This window comes from Arvicola amphibius, chromosome 9, assembly GCF_903992535.2.
Source record: "Arvicola amphibius chromosome 9, mArvAmp1.2, whole genome shotgun sequence".
Lineage (NCBI taxonomy): Eukaryota > Metazoa > Chordata > Mammalia > Rodentia > Cricetidae > Arvicola > Arvicola amphibius.
In genome coordinates, this window is record NC_052055.2 from 101836247 (window position 1) to 101851868 (window position 15622).

Genomic DNA, 15622 nt, shown 5'->3' on the forward strand with positions numbered 1-15622 from the left:
CTGCCTAGACTCCAGGGTCTCCACCAAACCTCAGACTCCACACTCCAGTGAGTTCCTGCCTCTTCCCCTTTATGTTCCCCTCTCTGCCCAGTCATATTGCTCCTGTCTCCACCTCCCTAGGGCTGGAATTAAAGGTGCGTGGCTCCCAAACACTGGGACTAAAGGATCTGTTTCCAGAGTGATCTTGTGTAGCACAGGGTGGCCTTGAACTCACAGAGATCCACCTGCCTCTGACTCCAGAGTCCTGGGATTAAAGGTGTGAGCCACCACTCCCTGTGCTCTAGTGGTTTAGCTTTGCACTCTGATCCTCAGGTAAGCTTTAGTTATTAAAATACAAGCACTCTTTGAAAAGGTCTTTTAGTTATCTCAGTCCCATTCTGGAAAAGGCTTAGCTTAAGATTTTCTGCACTGTTCCTGCCATGCTTGTGAAAAGAAAATGGTCTTGCGATGATGTTAATACCTTTGGGTTACGTCTGTTTTTCTGTAGCCTCCACTTGTGTGTGTGTGTGTGTGTGTGTGTGTGTGTGTGTGTGGTCTCTTTTTATAAGAAATTGTAAGGGGACATTAACAAAGTTTTAGTTGTCCGTAACTCTGTCTTGCTCTCTCTGTTCTTTTTGTTTGTAAGTTTGTTTGTTCACTTGCTTGCTTTGCTTTTGAGTGTATGTGTGTGTTGGCCGGGATGAGGGGTTGTCTCATATAGCCCAGGATGGATAGCTGGGGAGGGCCATGGAGCAGTACCCATTACAGATGTGCACATTCCTAGCTTCAGTAATTTTATTACAGCAGTTTGTTCTGTCTTCTTGAAGTTTGTTTGTTGTTGTCAATGGCCTTATTTGTTCAGGGCTTGTTCTAGAAGCCACCTTCGTTCAGGAGAACATGTAATCATTGCTAAGATTCCTTCTTAGAGGGAGCTGTAAGCAGTGTCTGCCCCTCCTCCTAAGGTCCTAGTGCCGAACCAAGGCACAGTTCTGCCGTGATTCACTCTTGTTTATGAGTTTTCCAGGCTTCCTTAGAGCAAGCCCAGCTGGAATGACCCTTTGCCGAGAGTGCAGCAGAACTCCCAATATGGTAGTTGTTTGGCTTGGAGGACAGTCAGTCACAAGTAATCAAATTGTTAGAAGCAGAGATGCAAAACAAAGCTTCCAGTGCTGGTACCATGTTCATGAGCTAGTGTAAGGACTCGAGACTAGTGCCTACATTGGCACACTTACCTTTCACGCAAGCTCCTTGCCGTTCTGATATGTAAGAACAGAGTTGGTATCTGTCTGCCAGCATTTGTCTGAAAATGGGTCAAAATAATCATTCCTATGTGGCTTTGGATGAATATTGTAGCTAAGCCATCTAGTATATTTAATTGAATAATTTAAAACAAAACCAAGCAGGTTGGTGGTGGCTCACATTTTTAATCCCAGCACTCGGGAGGCAGAGGTAGGCTGATCTCTGTGAGTTTGAAGCCAGCCTGGTCTACAGAGCGAGTTCCAGGACAGCCAGAGCTACATAGAGAAACCCTGTCTTAAAACAAACAAACAAACAAACAAAAATAAAATGAGAGCTGTCATATATTTCTGGTGAGTTATGATGATCAGAAACTAATTGTATTATTTCTCCTCTCTTTTTCAGACTTGGGCCTGGACCAGTATATAATAAAGCGCTTTGATGGAAAGGTAAGCAAACTGGCACACAGATGTCCTGGTTTTTACTAAGAAGGTTTTCAAATTCCTCTAAAATCATGTGTGACAGATCCTAGAATTCCTGTTTAGCAACTGACAGAAGCATGCTCAGGCTCAGAGGCCTGCGTCTCCAGGAGACCCACACAGGGAATCAAGCAGGTGTTCTCTGCATTGGTTGGTGTGTTGTTTTAATGTTTTTCCATGTAAGGTAACTCATGGTTTGCCTGCTCTTATATTCAAGCTGAATTCAATGTTTGCTGACTTTTGAATATTAGCACCAAAGCCGTCATAAAGGTGAATGCGCTCCCAGTACGACATTCACACTTCATGTGGACACCTGCCCGACTGGACCTTCTGACAGATGATAGCAGTAACCCTAACTATAAAACCATAAAGATCTCTAAAGTGCTTTTGCAACAGTTATAAAGAATTCTTCCAATTTGCACGTTTACATTGCTCTTTCAATTCTCTGTACCTGATGAAGAAATCACATTATACTACATTATCTTAGGCATTGAAAGGGAAACTTTCAATTTTAGTATCTCATAAAACTACCAGCTAAACATGTTTTTTTTTCCTTTCAGGATAAATTCTTCAAAAGGAAAAAAAAAAAGTTTACACAGGTTCAGAATGAAAGCAAAGGGTCCATTTTAAAAATATTTTTAATTAGAATATAATTATATCATTTTCCCTCTCCCCTCCCTCCAACCCCTCCTATGTACCAGGCTTCTTTCTTTATTATTGTTACATGTATGTATAAATGCATAAATATATAAATACAATCTGCTGAATCTGTTTAGAGTTGCTTATATGTAGATGATTTTAGAGCTGACCACTTGGAACTGGATAACCAATTAAGGGGCTCACCCTTGTAGGACGGCTAAGTCTTCCTCTCTAGTTCTTTGTCTAGGGGTAGAACCCTATGAGATTTCTTCATGTCTATTGGTGTGGTCAGTGTTCACGTCTTGCTTAGGCAGCCATGTTGTTGAGGTACCATGGGTGTAACTTCCCTATCATTTCTAGGAGACACAACCTCACAGCAGACTCTTCTGCTCTTCTGACTCTTAGCTGTCTCTATGCCCCCTCTTCCTTAGCCTTGGCTGGAGTTGTGTTGTAGATGCAACCACGGGGGCCAAAGTATGGGAGTTGATTTTATGGCTCCAAGAAACAGGTTCTGAAAAAGGAAATGTTCTAGAGAAATTCACTTTACTTTTTAAATAGGCAGTTCTCTGTATCTGTGTGTCTGTCTGTGTATGTGTATATCTGTCTGTCTGTGTCTGTGTCTATCTGTGTCTGACTGTGTCTATGTCTTAGCTTCTTTAAGAAAACAAAAAATAAAAGCACAAAAAACCTGGTAATTTAGCATTTAATGAAGTCCATGATTTGACTACTAACAAACATTAGCTTATTTGATTGCTTTCTTATTGAATTGTGTGTTAAGGTTTATGTCAGGAAAAGCCAGTACAAATATAAAACAATAGTTTCTTGACACTTTTAATTTTTATATAAATTTTATAGACCCCTTTACATGCAAATCGGGAAAGAATGACCCATTTAATACTGGCAAATAGCCAGGTAGTTTTTTTTTGTTTTGTTTTTTGTTTTTTGTTTTTCAAGACAGGGTTTCTCTGTGGCTTTGGAGCCTGTCCTGGAACTAGCTCTTGTAGACCAGGCTGGTCTCGAATTCACAGAGATCCGCCTGCCTCTGCCTCCCGAGTTCTGGGATTAAAGGCGTGCACCACCATCGCCCGGCTTAGCCAGGTAGTTTTACTGTACTGTTTGATTAGCTGCACATCCCTGATAAGAAGTGAATGAGTTGTCCCTACTTCAACTGATTGTCAATGAATTTGAATTTGATTAAGCAGACTTCACATTTCAGTGGGAGTCTTTTTCTAGAGCCCTTTCTACTTTGTTAGTGAGCCCTAGCTCTTTAAGAATACTAGCTCTTTTTGGTTTTGTTTGGTTTGGTTGATTGGTTGGGTTTTTTTCGAGGCAAGGTTTCTCTGTATAACAGCCCTACCTGTCCTGGAACTCTCTCTGTAGACCATACTGGCCTCAAACTCACAGAGATCCTCCTGCCTCTGCCTCCCGAGTGCAAGAATATTACCTTTTGTCTTTGGAGAAAAGACACAGAACACATCGACCCCTGATGATACATTTCAAAAACCAAAAACCCTTTTGCAGTGTTGGATATCTAACAAGTGCACCAGCAGCTGAGATGTGCCCTGCCCTGTCAAGTCATTTTGCAAAAAGCTTGTCTCGGTCATTAAGGGTGTTTGACAGCAAGCTCATAGCTTGGATTCTCTTCCCAGTATCCACTTGATGGAAAGAGAACTGACTCCTGCACCACCCTACACATGGGCATGTGAACCACACACACACACCACCCTACACATGGACATGTGAACCATACACATACACGTGCGTGCGCGCACACACACACATACATACACTCACACAAGCACACTACCCTACACATAGACATATGAACCACACACACACACACACACACACACACACACACACACCACCCTACACATGGACATATGAACCACACACACAAGCACGCCACCATACACATGGACATATGAATCACACACACAATAAATAAATGTACAAAATTCCTTTAAAAATTAAATACCTAATAATTTATTGGTGCTATTAGAAATATAATATAGCATATAGAAATATGTCATATTTAAATGTACCCCTTTTAATATGCATGTATTCCCCTAAGATTTGTTAATATAGTCATTTCATGTACTATACTTTACTTTTTATTAAAAAATTTAATTTTCATGTGATGTTTTTAGCATCTGGTAATTGCCCTATAAAACAAAGTGTTTATTTCTAAGTGGAGTCTTATTTTACAGCAGTGTCAAATACCTAATCTTAGTAGCTATCTCTTGTTGGTCTGACTTATTTCAAGTGGTTTCTAATCTTTGTTCCCCATTCTGTCTTACTCCTTTTTTTTTTTTTTTTTTTTTTTTTGGTAAAGTGAATAAGAAGTTGTGCTCTGTATTTTCTATCCTGTGACTTGTGGTAAGAAAAGGAAGGAAGGAAGGAAGGAAGGAAGGAAGGAAGGAAGGAAGGAAGGAAGGAAGGAAGGAAGGAAAAGGTGGTGGTTAGGTCTTTGTGTGTCTGTTGTGTACCAGGCCCTGTAAGTGTTGATACACATAGCCTCGTTTCATCTCTGCAATCCTTTACCCAGGCCATGCATTTTCCATTTTAGACATTTAAAATAGAGGGTGGACAAGTCACGCAGTAGGGTGTAGCCACCCTGAGTGCCTGCTCCACTCTTCATGCACCTAAGGATTGGATCTACTCATGAAAAGCGCTCATCCTAAAGATGTGAGGAGAGAGACTAACTCAGATCACCAGGGCAAAATCAATTAAAGCAAGAAGCTAATTAGAACAAGCTTTTTAATTCATGTACACAGACTGCCTCCCCGCTGAGGCAGAGTTCAAGAGGTCAGCCTTGTACCTGAGGAAGACTAGGCTTTTATAACTCAGATTAGGGAACTCCCAAAGGGGGATTTGGTGGGCAAAACAGAAGCAGAAGTGACAACGGCAGCCCTGGGACACAGGTGGTGGTGCAGGGTAGTCGTGGCTCATGCTCACTGTTCCGTGTTCATCATGTTCATGTATGACCAGGTGGCATTTTGGGAAGTATTGTTATTTTACTGACCCTGTCACTCCTGATCAGAGCAGTGCCTGTTTGAGAAACTGGGTCTCTGCTGGCTGTGCACAGGCCTTTTAAGTAAAATGTTTCTGTTCTGAACAAAACCAGGAAATTTTTTTTTTTTGCTGTGATGATTCACTGTGTCGGATTTGAATAGCACTGGTTATGATAACCTGATAACCTTTTTTATGAAGCCAAAGTTCAGCATGTAATTAAACTGTTAGAGCAAACTCAGGTGCTGAGTCAGCATTTCCGGAAAACCTTGGAGCCTGCGGTGTAGCACGGTAGAGCACAGACTCCAGCCCACGCAGGGCTCTCAGTTCAATCCCTGACAAAAGTTAATTCTTTAATACTTGCTAAACTTTTCCATTTTATTTTCCCATCTTCTTTCCTACTCAACGGTTTCAAAATATTTTTTCATTTTTCTCTTACAAATTAACATCAGCTATTTTTCTACACAGTATCACTAAAATAATAATGATAATAATAATCATCATAGTAATAATAAGGAACTCTAGCTCTGGCGTGTGAGCTCTTCATTTCCCAAGGCATTTATCTCTGTGCTGTCCATTCCCTCATTGGACACCATGTGTGAGTGGTTGGTAGATGAGCTAAGACACGCTGGACGGGGGTGAGAAATGCAGCCCCATTCCTTGTCCGCTGTAGTGTGACATGGTGTGTAGCAGAACAAGAGTGTTGACTTAAATTATCACATCATCCTTCAGATACGGGCTCTGCTGCACAGTTGATGGTAAAGACGCTGAAACCTCTCGTCTCCTACTTTATCAGAGAACTGGGACAGTGGGAAAGTGACTCTGCCCGCTCGCTCGTAGCTTCCCTGCACGGTTATGAGTGTGTTCCCCTGTGGAAGGACTCCCTGCTAATGTGTCCGTTATCTTTCCTGCATGTAATTGTTCTCTTCTCAGTTCAGTTGTCTGGAAAAGTCTCCTTGCTGTCTTTGACTGCGTTGTTTATATAGGTTCTCCATTTACCCCAGGAAGACCTGGGCTCTGCATTCCCAGGGGATCCTCTCCCCCCCCCCCCCCCGCCTCATCAGTCCCCACTGTGGGCTCATACATTGCTTATAGGACCTGTTTTTCCATCAAGAACTTTTGCAATGATACTGAGCTTGGTTTCTATATGATGGTAAGTTTAGGTCAAAATTTATTTCACAGCCAATGAAGTTTACTTACATTAAAAACAAAAAGGTGGGCTGGAGAGATGGCTCAGCAGTTAAGAGCATTGCCTGCTCTTCCAAAGGTCCTGAGTTCAATTCCCAGCAACCACATGGTGGCTCACAACTATCTATACTGAGGTCTGGTGCCCTCTTCTGCCTTGCAGGCAAACACACAGACAGAATATTGTATACATAATAAATAAATATACAAATATTTTTTAAAAAGGTTTCTTTAAATCACTTGATATTTGGAGTGAAGCCAGGGTATGTTAACTGACCTGAACTGCTCCCTCAGATGGCAGCCATGGCCATGATGGCGGTCTTCATTACACAAGGACAGCCCCGATTCAGTGGAACATAAAGGGAGTACATGTTCCATTTGTTCTGAATGCTCCACTGCACAGTTACTGATGCTCTGCACTTAGCCAGGTCTGGTTGTTTATGTGTTGGGATGAATGGCAAAGCAAGCGATTCAGCATGAAGTTGAAAAAAACGTATCGCTAAAATCTTAATAGGCATCATTCCAGAAATGCTTTGACGGACCCAGGGAAGACATGGAGTCTTTGCGCCCTTCCTTAAAGACAATGATTCGTGTGTTCTCTTTGTAGAGTGTGACGCTCTCCTGTGGCTGTGTGCTATGGAGCTGGGAGATTGTAGATCTTTGTTTTATTGTGTGCCTTATGGCTAGTGTCTAGGCCATTTGTGTATGTTCTTCATTCCTTTATTTCCAGGTTTTCAGTGATCATTATTGCAGGTTTTAATTGTTCTTTCCTATGTTGTGTTTTGTGATATACATATGTGTTTGATTTGGGGGGGTTTGTTCATATAATCAATGTCAATCTGTTTTTTTTTCTTTCTCTCATCTTCTGATCAGGATTTCTGGCAGGTACTGACTCAGCCGCATGTGCTCTCAATCACTCACTGCTTTGGAATCCATACTAATGCTTCAGAGGCAAAGGTTCAGTGCATGCCCGTCCCCTCCACGGTTCCGTTCCTGTCACTTTCAGTTTCCTGCTTCATCTCTAATATGACAATTCGAACACAGCGCAGTCCTCGAGAATACAGAACCCAGCATAGTTCAAAGGAAGTTCTATGAGTAGCTGTTAACACAACAGGGCGAGAAACTTAGTTGCAGTCATTGCACAACATCAGATTTTAATGAATTGGACATTTAAATATTAGTATTGTTTGGGTTGTTTTTTTCCTACTCTATCATAGAAATGAAAGTTTAAAAAATGAAAATGAGGAGGTGCCTGTTGCTCCTTGCTCAATAAAATGGCTTAAGAGGAAATTGGTGGCGTAATTTAGATGTCCTTATTTTGTCCTTTTGAGCCAGGCGATGAGTGTAACCTGTAAATGAGCACGTGGAAAGACTATGCAGGTATAGAGTCCAAGGACACTCAGAACAAGTACTTTTTAAACAGATCTTCAGATGCTGGCACTCTTTAACGATAGAGTGTAAATTTTTAGATTTTTATTCACTTAAAATTGCTCTTGCATTTTTTGATGGTTAGCTGGAATAAAAATATAAATTCAGCTTAAATAGTAGCATCACTTGATTTGAAAGAACCGGTGATATAATTAATGAAGAGCACAGGGTACTCTTTACAATGTCTTTCCCCTGTGCTCCTCTTTTAAAATGGGGTGTATTTTAGTAGTTCTCCAAACCGACTATTCGCCATGTTATTGGTGGAATATGTTGTCTTTTGTAGATAACTGTGGCATTAATTGTATTCTGAAACAAGCAATACTTCAAATTTTGTCAAAATAACTAATTAATAAGCCCATTTCAATGCTTCGAATTCTGGGGATTTTGTTTCAGAATAGCTAAGATAGAAAGAAGTGCTAGCCAAAGGAAAAGAGGGCTATGCCCTTGGTGGTAGAACACTTGCCTTCCATGAGCAAGCCCTGGATTTGGGCCTTAAGCCCTCCGTTAATGGTCAGTCACATCAGAATGTCTTGCCTATGGCTCTCATTGTGGCAGGACAAATGGTGAGGGGCAGCTCAAAGTCCCTCGCTCCTCATTAATAATTGTGCATTTTTAAAGAGACCTGCCTTCCAAAAAGATGTTTTCAGCAAAGAGTGAGGGGAGGAGATGGGAATTACTAAGTGCAGGAAGTCTCTGGAATCTACAGCCCTGAGCGCTCAACCACTGTAGGCGTTCAGTACTCAGAGTGCTATTTTCGGTTGATGCTAGGCTGGAAATCAACCGTTATTCACTTGCTTCAGGAGCCCATGTACTGAAGTCGGAATGGTGCGGAGATTGACACCATGGCCTCTGTGCAAGGGAAGCTCTTAAATTTGGAAGCAGCCTGCATTCTTCTACTTCCCAAACCTTTTATGGGTTTCTGGAATCAGTAGCTGAATGCAGCGTATAGAAACTGTTTCATTAAAATTAAAATTTGAGATGTTAAATATTTTTAAAACAGCTTTTACTGCATCCTTCAGAATACCTTGTAAGTTTATATTGAACATAAACTTCTCTGTTATAGATGGTGAGGGAATTGTTCATATTAGTTTCTAGAAACAGCGCTTGATTTGGCAACACCAGTACATATCTTTTAAGCTCCCCAAGCAAGCAGCAGTCCTTCATGAGAGAAGATGGACCCTTGCCTATCTCTCTGCAGGATCTGTTCTCTGCATGCTGTTCCTACTGCCTGTGGAAAGGCCAGCCCCAGAGGCCTGCTGGCGTAGTGCACTGTTCTTTAGGCCAACTTACTAATGACGCTAGACACTTACTGTACTGACATGGAGTAGCCAGGCCTCTTTCCAGTCTCTCGAGTTCTACCACGTGTTTTGGTTATTCAGGTTGACCAAAGAAATGAATATATATACATATATATGTATATGTATATATATATATATATATATATATATATATAATCATTAAGAGCCCCCAAAAAGGATGTCACTTATTTGCTTGCCTCAAATATTCAGATTCCTATTACCACATCTTTAGATACATTTTTATTTTAGGTTATATTGTGTTTGAATTTGAGATCAGCCGAACCCATTCGATGTGCCATGGTTTATCTGAAGCATAAACATAACTGGCCATTACATTTGTGACAATGCCTCATTCTTGGCTTTTTTTACCACAGAACAATTTTCAGTCCACTCTGCCGTGAAGGACTTTGTTCCAGACCGTCCATATCACTTAGATACGAGCATTGTGAAGGCCACAACTGTACGATTCTAGGAGAGCTGCTCAGGCATCCACCATCTGTAGACGCAGGCTCTCGCCTTGTTCTGAATACCTGCTGATGCCCTGTGGTTGTAGAGAAGGGAGTTCTCTGAGAATAGAAAGCTTTACGAGTGTAGAACATTTTAGTATTGACGTGATGCATGAAAATGAATGAAACACACATGTGCCTCAGTAAATCACACTTACTCTCTGGCTCACCTTTCCCTCAGGTGAGCTGGGACAAGCTAAGCCCCACAGTTCACGCTCCACAATAGTGAACTACAAGTCTCCAGCCCTCAGTAACATTTTCAGAAACCTGCATGCCCCTGTGCTGTTCATAGCATATGAAATACAGTGGCTCATGGTGTGGGCTGTGGAGTTAGAGTACAGTTGGTCCGGTTAACTGGGGCACTTAGTTCACTTGTCCAAACCTGAGTCGTCTCCTATGCGATCCCAGTGACCCTGCATGCCCAGTTTCTGCAGTGCTGCTAGGGACTGTGAGCACTCCCAACTGAGCTAGCCAGCCAGCCCTGTGATTTTTATAAAGTCTTGGCACACCTTTAATGGTCAGGGGTGTCCCATGGATATCTTTTTATGTCTGGTATCAAATTTGATTTTAAAATTCTTTTGCACAACCCTTCCTGAGAGAGAGCCGTTGTGGCGAGGGTGTGAGCAGTGACTGCTGTAACGGGCCTTCTGTTTTTCCCTATGAGACCTATTTTCCTTGCTGTATTTTTCCAAGTGAGAAAGGATGAAATTGCTATGTTGACTTACTATTTTAAAGTCCGTTCCTGAGGCGGTTGGCATAAGTGACAAGGAAGCCATTTCTGATACCCGCATGGCTACAACCGAGACCCCGAGCTCGGGACTGTTGAGGTCAGGGGTTGTTTTCTTGCGAGTTTGTGCTTAGTGCTAGTCTGTTTGTGCGACCAAAGTTCAGAATTGAATCCTTAGATGAGGGTAGCAGATTATCAATAGCGATCAAATACAGCTGTCCCACACAGAGCTGATAGAGAGGAGTACCCGGGCATGCAGCACCAGAACATCTTTCTTCCCCGTAGAGTTCTCATGATGCTTCAGCAGACACGGGGGATTCAAATAAAGCTCTGTCCTCCACGTGACGTTAATTCCATTCCAGCAGATTCATTTGCACTGCTGTCGCTGCCTTTGCTCGTCATCTGCCGCCCTTGCGTTGTAAACATCTCCCCGATGACATCTTCTGTGAGGCCAGTGAAGTAAGGCAAACACTTCACTCCGGGTACTCGGGTTGTACTCGGGTTGTTCTCGGAGCTCAGGTGGTTAGGATTGGGACTGAAAAGAGAGCTGCTTCCTGCAGACGGCATGGGCATCTTCTCAAGCACCCCCGCCTCAGTGCGTTGCACAGGAATTTATGTCGCCTCCCCCACAAAAGACCTTTGAGAAGTTTGAAAACAGAACCTGAGTGGGGAAAGGGGAAACTGTGAACTCCACCCGGCTGAAAACATGTGCTTAATTTTCATTTGGCTGACACCACATCCTACACTTGCGCACCGCTGGGTGTGGACCAAGTCCGGAGTGCCATATTTTCACTGTGCAACGACTTCCGTTTGACTGAGAGTGATGTGATTGTTTGAGACTAACGTCTTTCCAAGGCTTCGGCAGCTGTCTGTTCACCGAGGAGATAATGAAGTGTGATATTGACTGCATGAGAAAATCGCTGACTCTCCCCTAACACCCCCTCTCCCACTGTAACTCAGGTAGTGATGCTGTTTGCCGTTTGGAAACGATACGCCAAAATCAAGTTTTCTGGAAGCGTTATATTACTATCGTTAATTTTTTTTAAGTACAACTATTACTAGAAAGATTAGAAATTCTTTTCAGCAATATAAAGAAATATTGATTCTTCTTTGTTTCCTTCTCACAGTAATGGTGATTTTGCCCAGGGCTTTGCACATGCAAGCCAGGTGCTTGACCTCCAAGCTACAAATTTTGCCTTTTATTAAAATTGTTTTTTCAAAGCAGGGTCTCACTATGTAGCTCTGGCTGTCCTGGGACACACTACATATAGCTCATACTAGCCTTGAACTCACAGAGATCAGCCTGCCTCTGCCTCCCGAGTGCTGGGATTACAGGTCTGTAGCACTCGCCCAGTGCCTTTTTAAATGTGCTTTTGAGATAGGGTCTTAGTAAATTGTTCAGATGGGCAACTCATAATCTGCCTGTCTCAGCCTCAGTAGCTGAGATTACAGGCCTGCACCATCACGTCTGGTAAGAAACACCAATAATAAAATAACCTTTAATAAGTGTCAATATTAAAATCCAAAAACTTGAGCTCATGAAAGGATTTAAGGAGCACCACTATGCTGCTTTTTCCCCCCTGTATAGTACGAAAATTTTTCGTTTATAGGTTGATGCATGAGCATTTGGTTTGCGGAGTCTGTTGATTTCCCAGAGCTACTTTGTTTTAAACTAGAGAACTTGAAAACTGCGTATCAAGTAGAAAGAAGGATGAGATTAAATTGGCTCCATCCAATTGAGTCCTCGACGGGCAAACCACCTGCTCTAGTTTGATCAGCCCTGTAACTCACTGGTTGGGATTCAGCACACAATGCTGTTGTCAGGTTGGAACCCTGACTGGAAACCCAGATTTGGTAGGTTGGTGAGACGAGTCAGAAGCCAGGGGGCCAGCACTTTGAGCGCAGAGCCGTCAGCCCAGAAAAGCTATCGGGGTTTTGTAATTCACTATGAAGTGTAGCAATCACATGTGTGAGGAACAGTGTATTATATAGTAAGTTTACTCATAAGACTTCCAATCTCAGGCTGGAGAGATGGCTCAGCAATTAAGAGCCCTGGTTGTTCTTCCAGAGGACCTGGGTTCAATTCCCAGCACCCACATGGCAGCTCACAACTGTTTGTAACTCCAGTTGCAGGGTACTCGACACCCTCATATAGCCATGCATACAGGCAAAACGCCAATGCACATTTAAAAAAAGGACTTCCAATCTCTGTTCTCAAGGGGCTGGGGCAGAGGATCACCAGGCTGTCTGTACTAGAGAGTGAGACCAGGGCCAGAGTGGCAACCTAGTGAAGCCCTGTCTCAAAATAAAAGTAAAAGAGGGTCTGGAGACTCCACTCAGCAGTAGAGTGCTTGCTTCATAATACAAAGCTCCGATAACCACACTCAGACCCATAAATTGGGGGTCTAAGGATGTAGCTCAGTGGTTGAAATCTTGCCTGTTAAGACTGAAGCCCTGGTTTTCGATTCAAAAAAAAAAAACCAGAACAAAACAGTATGCGACCGTAGTACAGGTGAAACCACAGCAGACCCTTTGTGGTGATGCTTCTTTGTTTCTTACGGTCGATAACCTCAGTGTCTTAGTGACATCACCCTGGAACTCTGTTCGACATGTTGAAATAAGGCTAGGTTCTAAGCGAATGCTAAAAGTTCTATTTTGTTCATGTATGTTGTGAGTTCGTTGTTTTGAGTTGTTCTGCAAAATTTTGTCATCAGAAGGAGACATTGGTCACTAAGATCAATAGAAAGGATGCTCTCAGCTGACCTGCATTCTGCCTCATTGTTTTGGCTTTTTTTCGAAGCATGGTTTCCCTGTGTAGCTGTGGAGCCTGTCCTGGAACTCCCTCTGTAGACCAGGCTGGCCTTGAACTCACAGAGATCCGCCTGCCTCTGCCTCCTGAGTGCAGGGATTAAAGGCATGCGCCACCACCGCCCGGCCTGCCTCACACTTTTAATTTCAGAAGTTGAAGTGGTGAGAGTAGAATGTGATAGGTAACTCCTGAGCTAGATAATGTCGCATGGTACTTTATAAGGTGCCCGCGCTTGCTGTTTTCTTTTTAAAATGCACTTTGTAATTGTCACCACACGCTGAAGTAGCTGGAGCTATTGGGAACCTTAAAATGAACGATTCCCCACAAGCCCTGAGTTGATACTGTAATACACCTAATCTTTCAGCACATGCTCTCAGAAGACAGTTGAAGCAGCTTTGAAAATATTTCCTTGCACTTTTAAGCACAGCCTTAATTTTTCTTACAGTTTGTCTATTATCTTTGCTATTTACATTGATTTCTCATATTGAATTAATATATGCCCTTTTGATTTTCTTAGAAAAATTACATTTCAAAGAGAAGATGGCAGGGAACATTGTGTTTTCCTTAAAAATGTGCCTCCTTTTAGCTTTTGGAGCAAACAGATGATGATTGCTTAGGGCAAAAAAAAAAAAATGACTTAAGATTTAGTCCAGCATTAAACATTACCCAAAGGAGGAAGCAAGGGAACATTTTGCTGGCATTTTCCATTTGCGAAACTGAACGTTAATGAGACCTCTGGAGTCAGAGCCATTAGCCAACACCCTCTCTGTGCTGTCAGCCTTTCGATTCTTTCCATTTTTACCATACTTCAGGCTTTTCAATTTTCATTTTCAAACTCATATCTGTTTCCATAGCTTCCCTGTATGTCATGGGCAATTGATTTGAAGCTATCTATATTAGAATTAGATCTTCTTAAAAAGCCAGCCAAGAAGAGCCATAGGCACAAAACAGTCTAATAATTGGTTTCCTAGTAAATCTCATTTTTTTTGAGACATCATCTCACTGTGTACCCCAGGCTAGCCTCAAATTTATAGAGATGTAGAGATCTGCCTGCACCAGCACTCCCAGCCCCCTCCAAAATTCTGACAACCAAATGTGATGGCTCTATGATAATCTTGGTGTCTATGGGTAAAATATCACAGCTTTTGTGCAGATCTTCGGTAGAGTGCCCTCCTACCGGCCACTCTTTAACAAGTGGCTCACTCAAGTACACCATGACTGCTACTCCTCCCGCTTCTACCCAACTCCAGAAGCTCTGACGAGCACTATGGACTAGACTAGAAATGAGAGTCTATCACCATGGTGCATCACAAGGCCGGAGCTGCTGTGAGGCGCACACATCCTGTGCACTCTGCCCTTGTTCCCTCTACTTCTCCACTCTCCCTAGACACAGGGAATCCCAAAGCATCCAGGGCTACATACGGAAACCCTGTCTGGACTAGAAGAGGAAACACCTCAGTGAGGTACCATTTACATCCGTGAGGATAGCGGCAAGGACTCATAGAAATCAGAACCTCTTAAGTTCCTGGGGGCGGAGCTTGTGTGCACTGAAGCCACTGAAGAAAACGATTTGGCTGTCTCTCAAGACTTAAATATATGATTACTATGCAAAAGGGGAGTTCTGCTCTTGGGTATATGTTGAGAAAATTGCAACTACTCTGACATTGTTAGTGATTATGTACAGCAGCCAAAAGGCAGATGTCATCTGCGTTCCCTGTCTGTGGGTGTGTAAACCAATCCTGGCTTATACACACAGTGCAATGGTCTGGGTTATAGAAAGTAATTAAGTATTGATTTGCAGCATAATGTGGATGAACCTAGAGGACATTTAATGGTAGAAGCCAGACACAAAAATATCCATTTTGTTGTATAACTATACAACAAAATAGTGAAAATGGTGACTTCTATGGAAATGCCATCACAATAATATGTGATAACTCTTCAAAGAACAAAAGGAAAGCTGCTGCAGATATAGGAATCTAAAGATACTTGGCAACAGATGCATTTTTATTCTGATACATCTGGATTGGGGAAGAAAGCGCATGAGTGTAAAGGAAATTGTCGGGATAGCTGGCTCGGTGTGAAAATGGACAGGATGCAGGTTGACAAGATGACCTGAGTTTGAGCCTTGGAGCTCACATGCTAGAAGGAAAAGCTGACCCCAGGCTGTCACCTGACTGCCACACTCTCACAGTGGCATGCACACAAAATGATGTGTTAAGGTTCTTTATTAGTGGGTGATATTAAATAATGCTATATATTAATATTAAATTTTCTGGTTTTATTGAGTTTATTCTACAGTGCTTAAGAGGATGGCTCTGTTC

The 15622-nt window shown here is 42.4% G+C and overlaps 1 protein-coding gene across 3 annotated transcripts in view; it reads left to right on the plus strand.

Annotated features, from left to right (window-relative positions):
• The window catches only part of Micu1 (mitochondrial calcium uptake 1), a 146054-nt gene that overhangs the window by 44299 nt on the left and 86133 nt on the right, over positions 1 to 15622 (plus strand). For all 3 annotated transcript variants that reach the window (XM_038343014.1, XM_038343016.1, XM_038343015.1), the window contains one exon: positions 1621 to 1664. In XM_038343014.1, coding sequence (XP_038198942.1) covers positions 1621 to 1664 — 44 coding nt within the window. The remainder of the gene's footprint in view (positions 1 to 1620; positions 1665 to 15622) is intronic.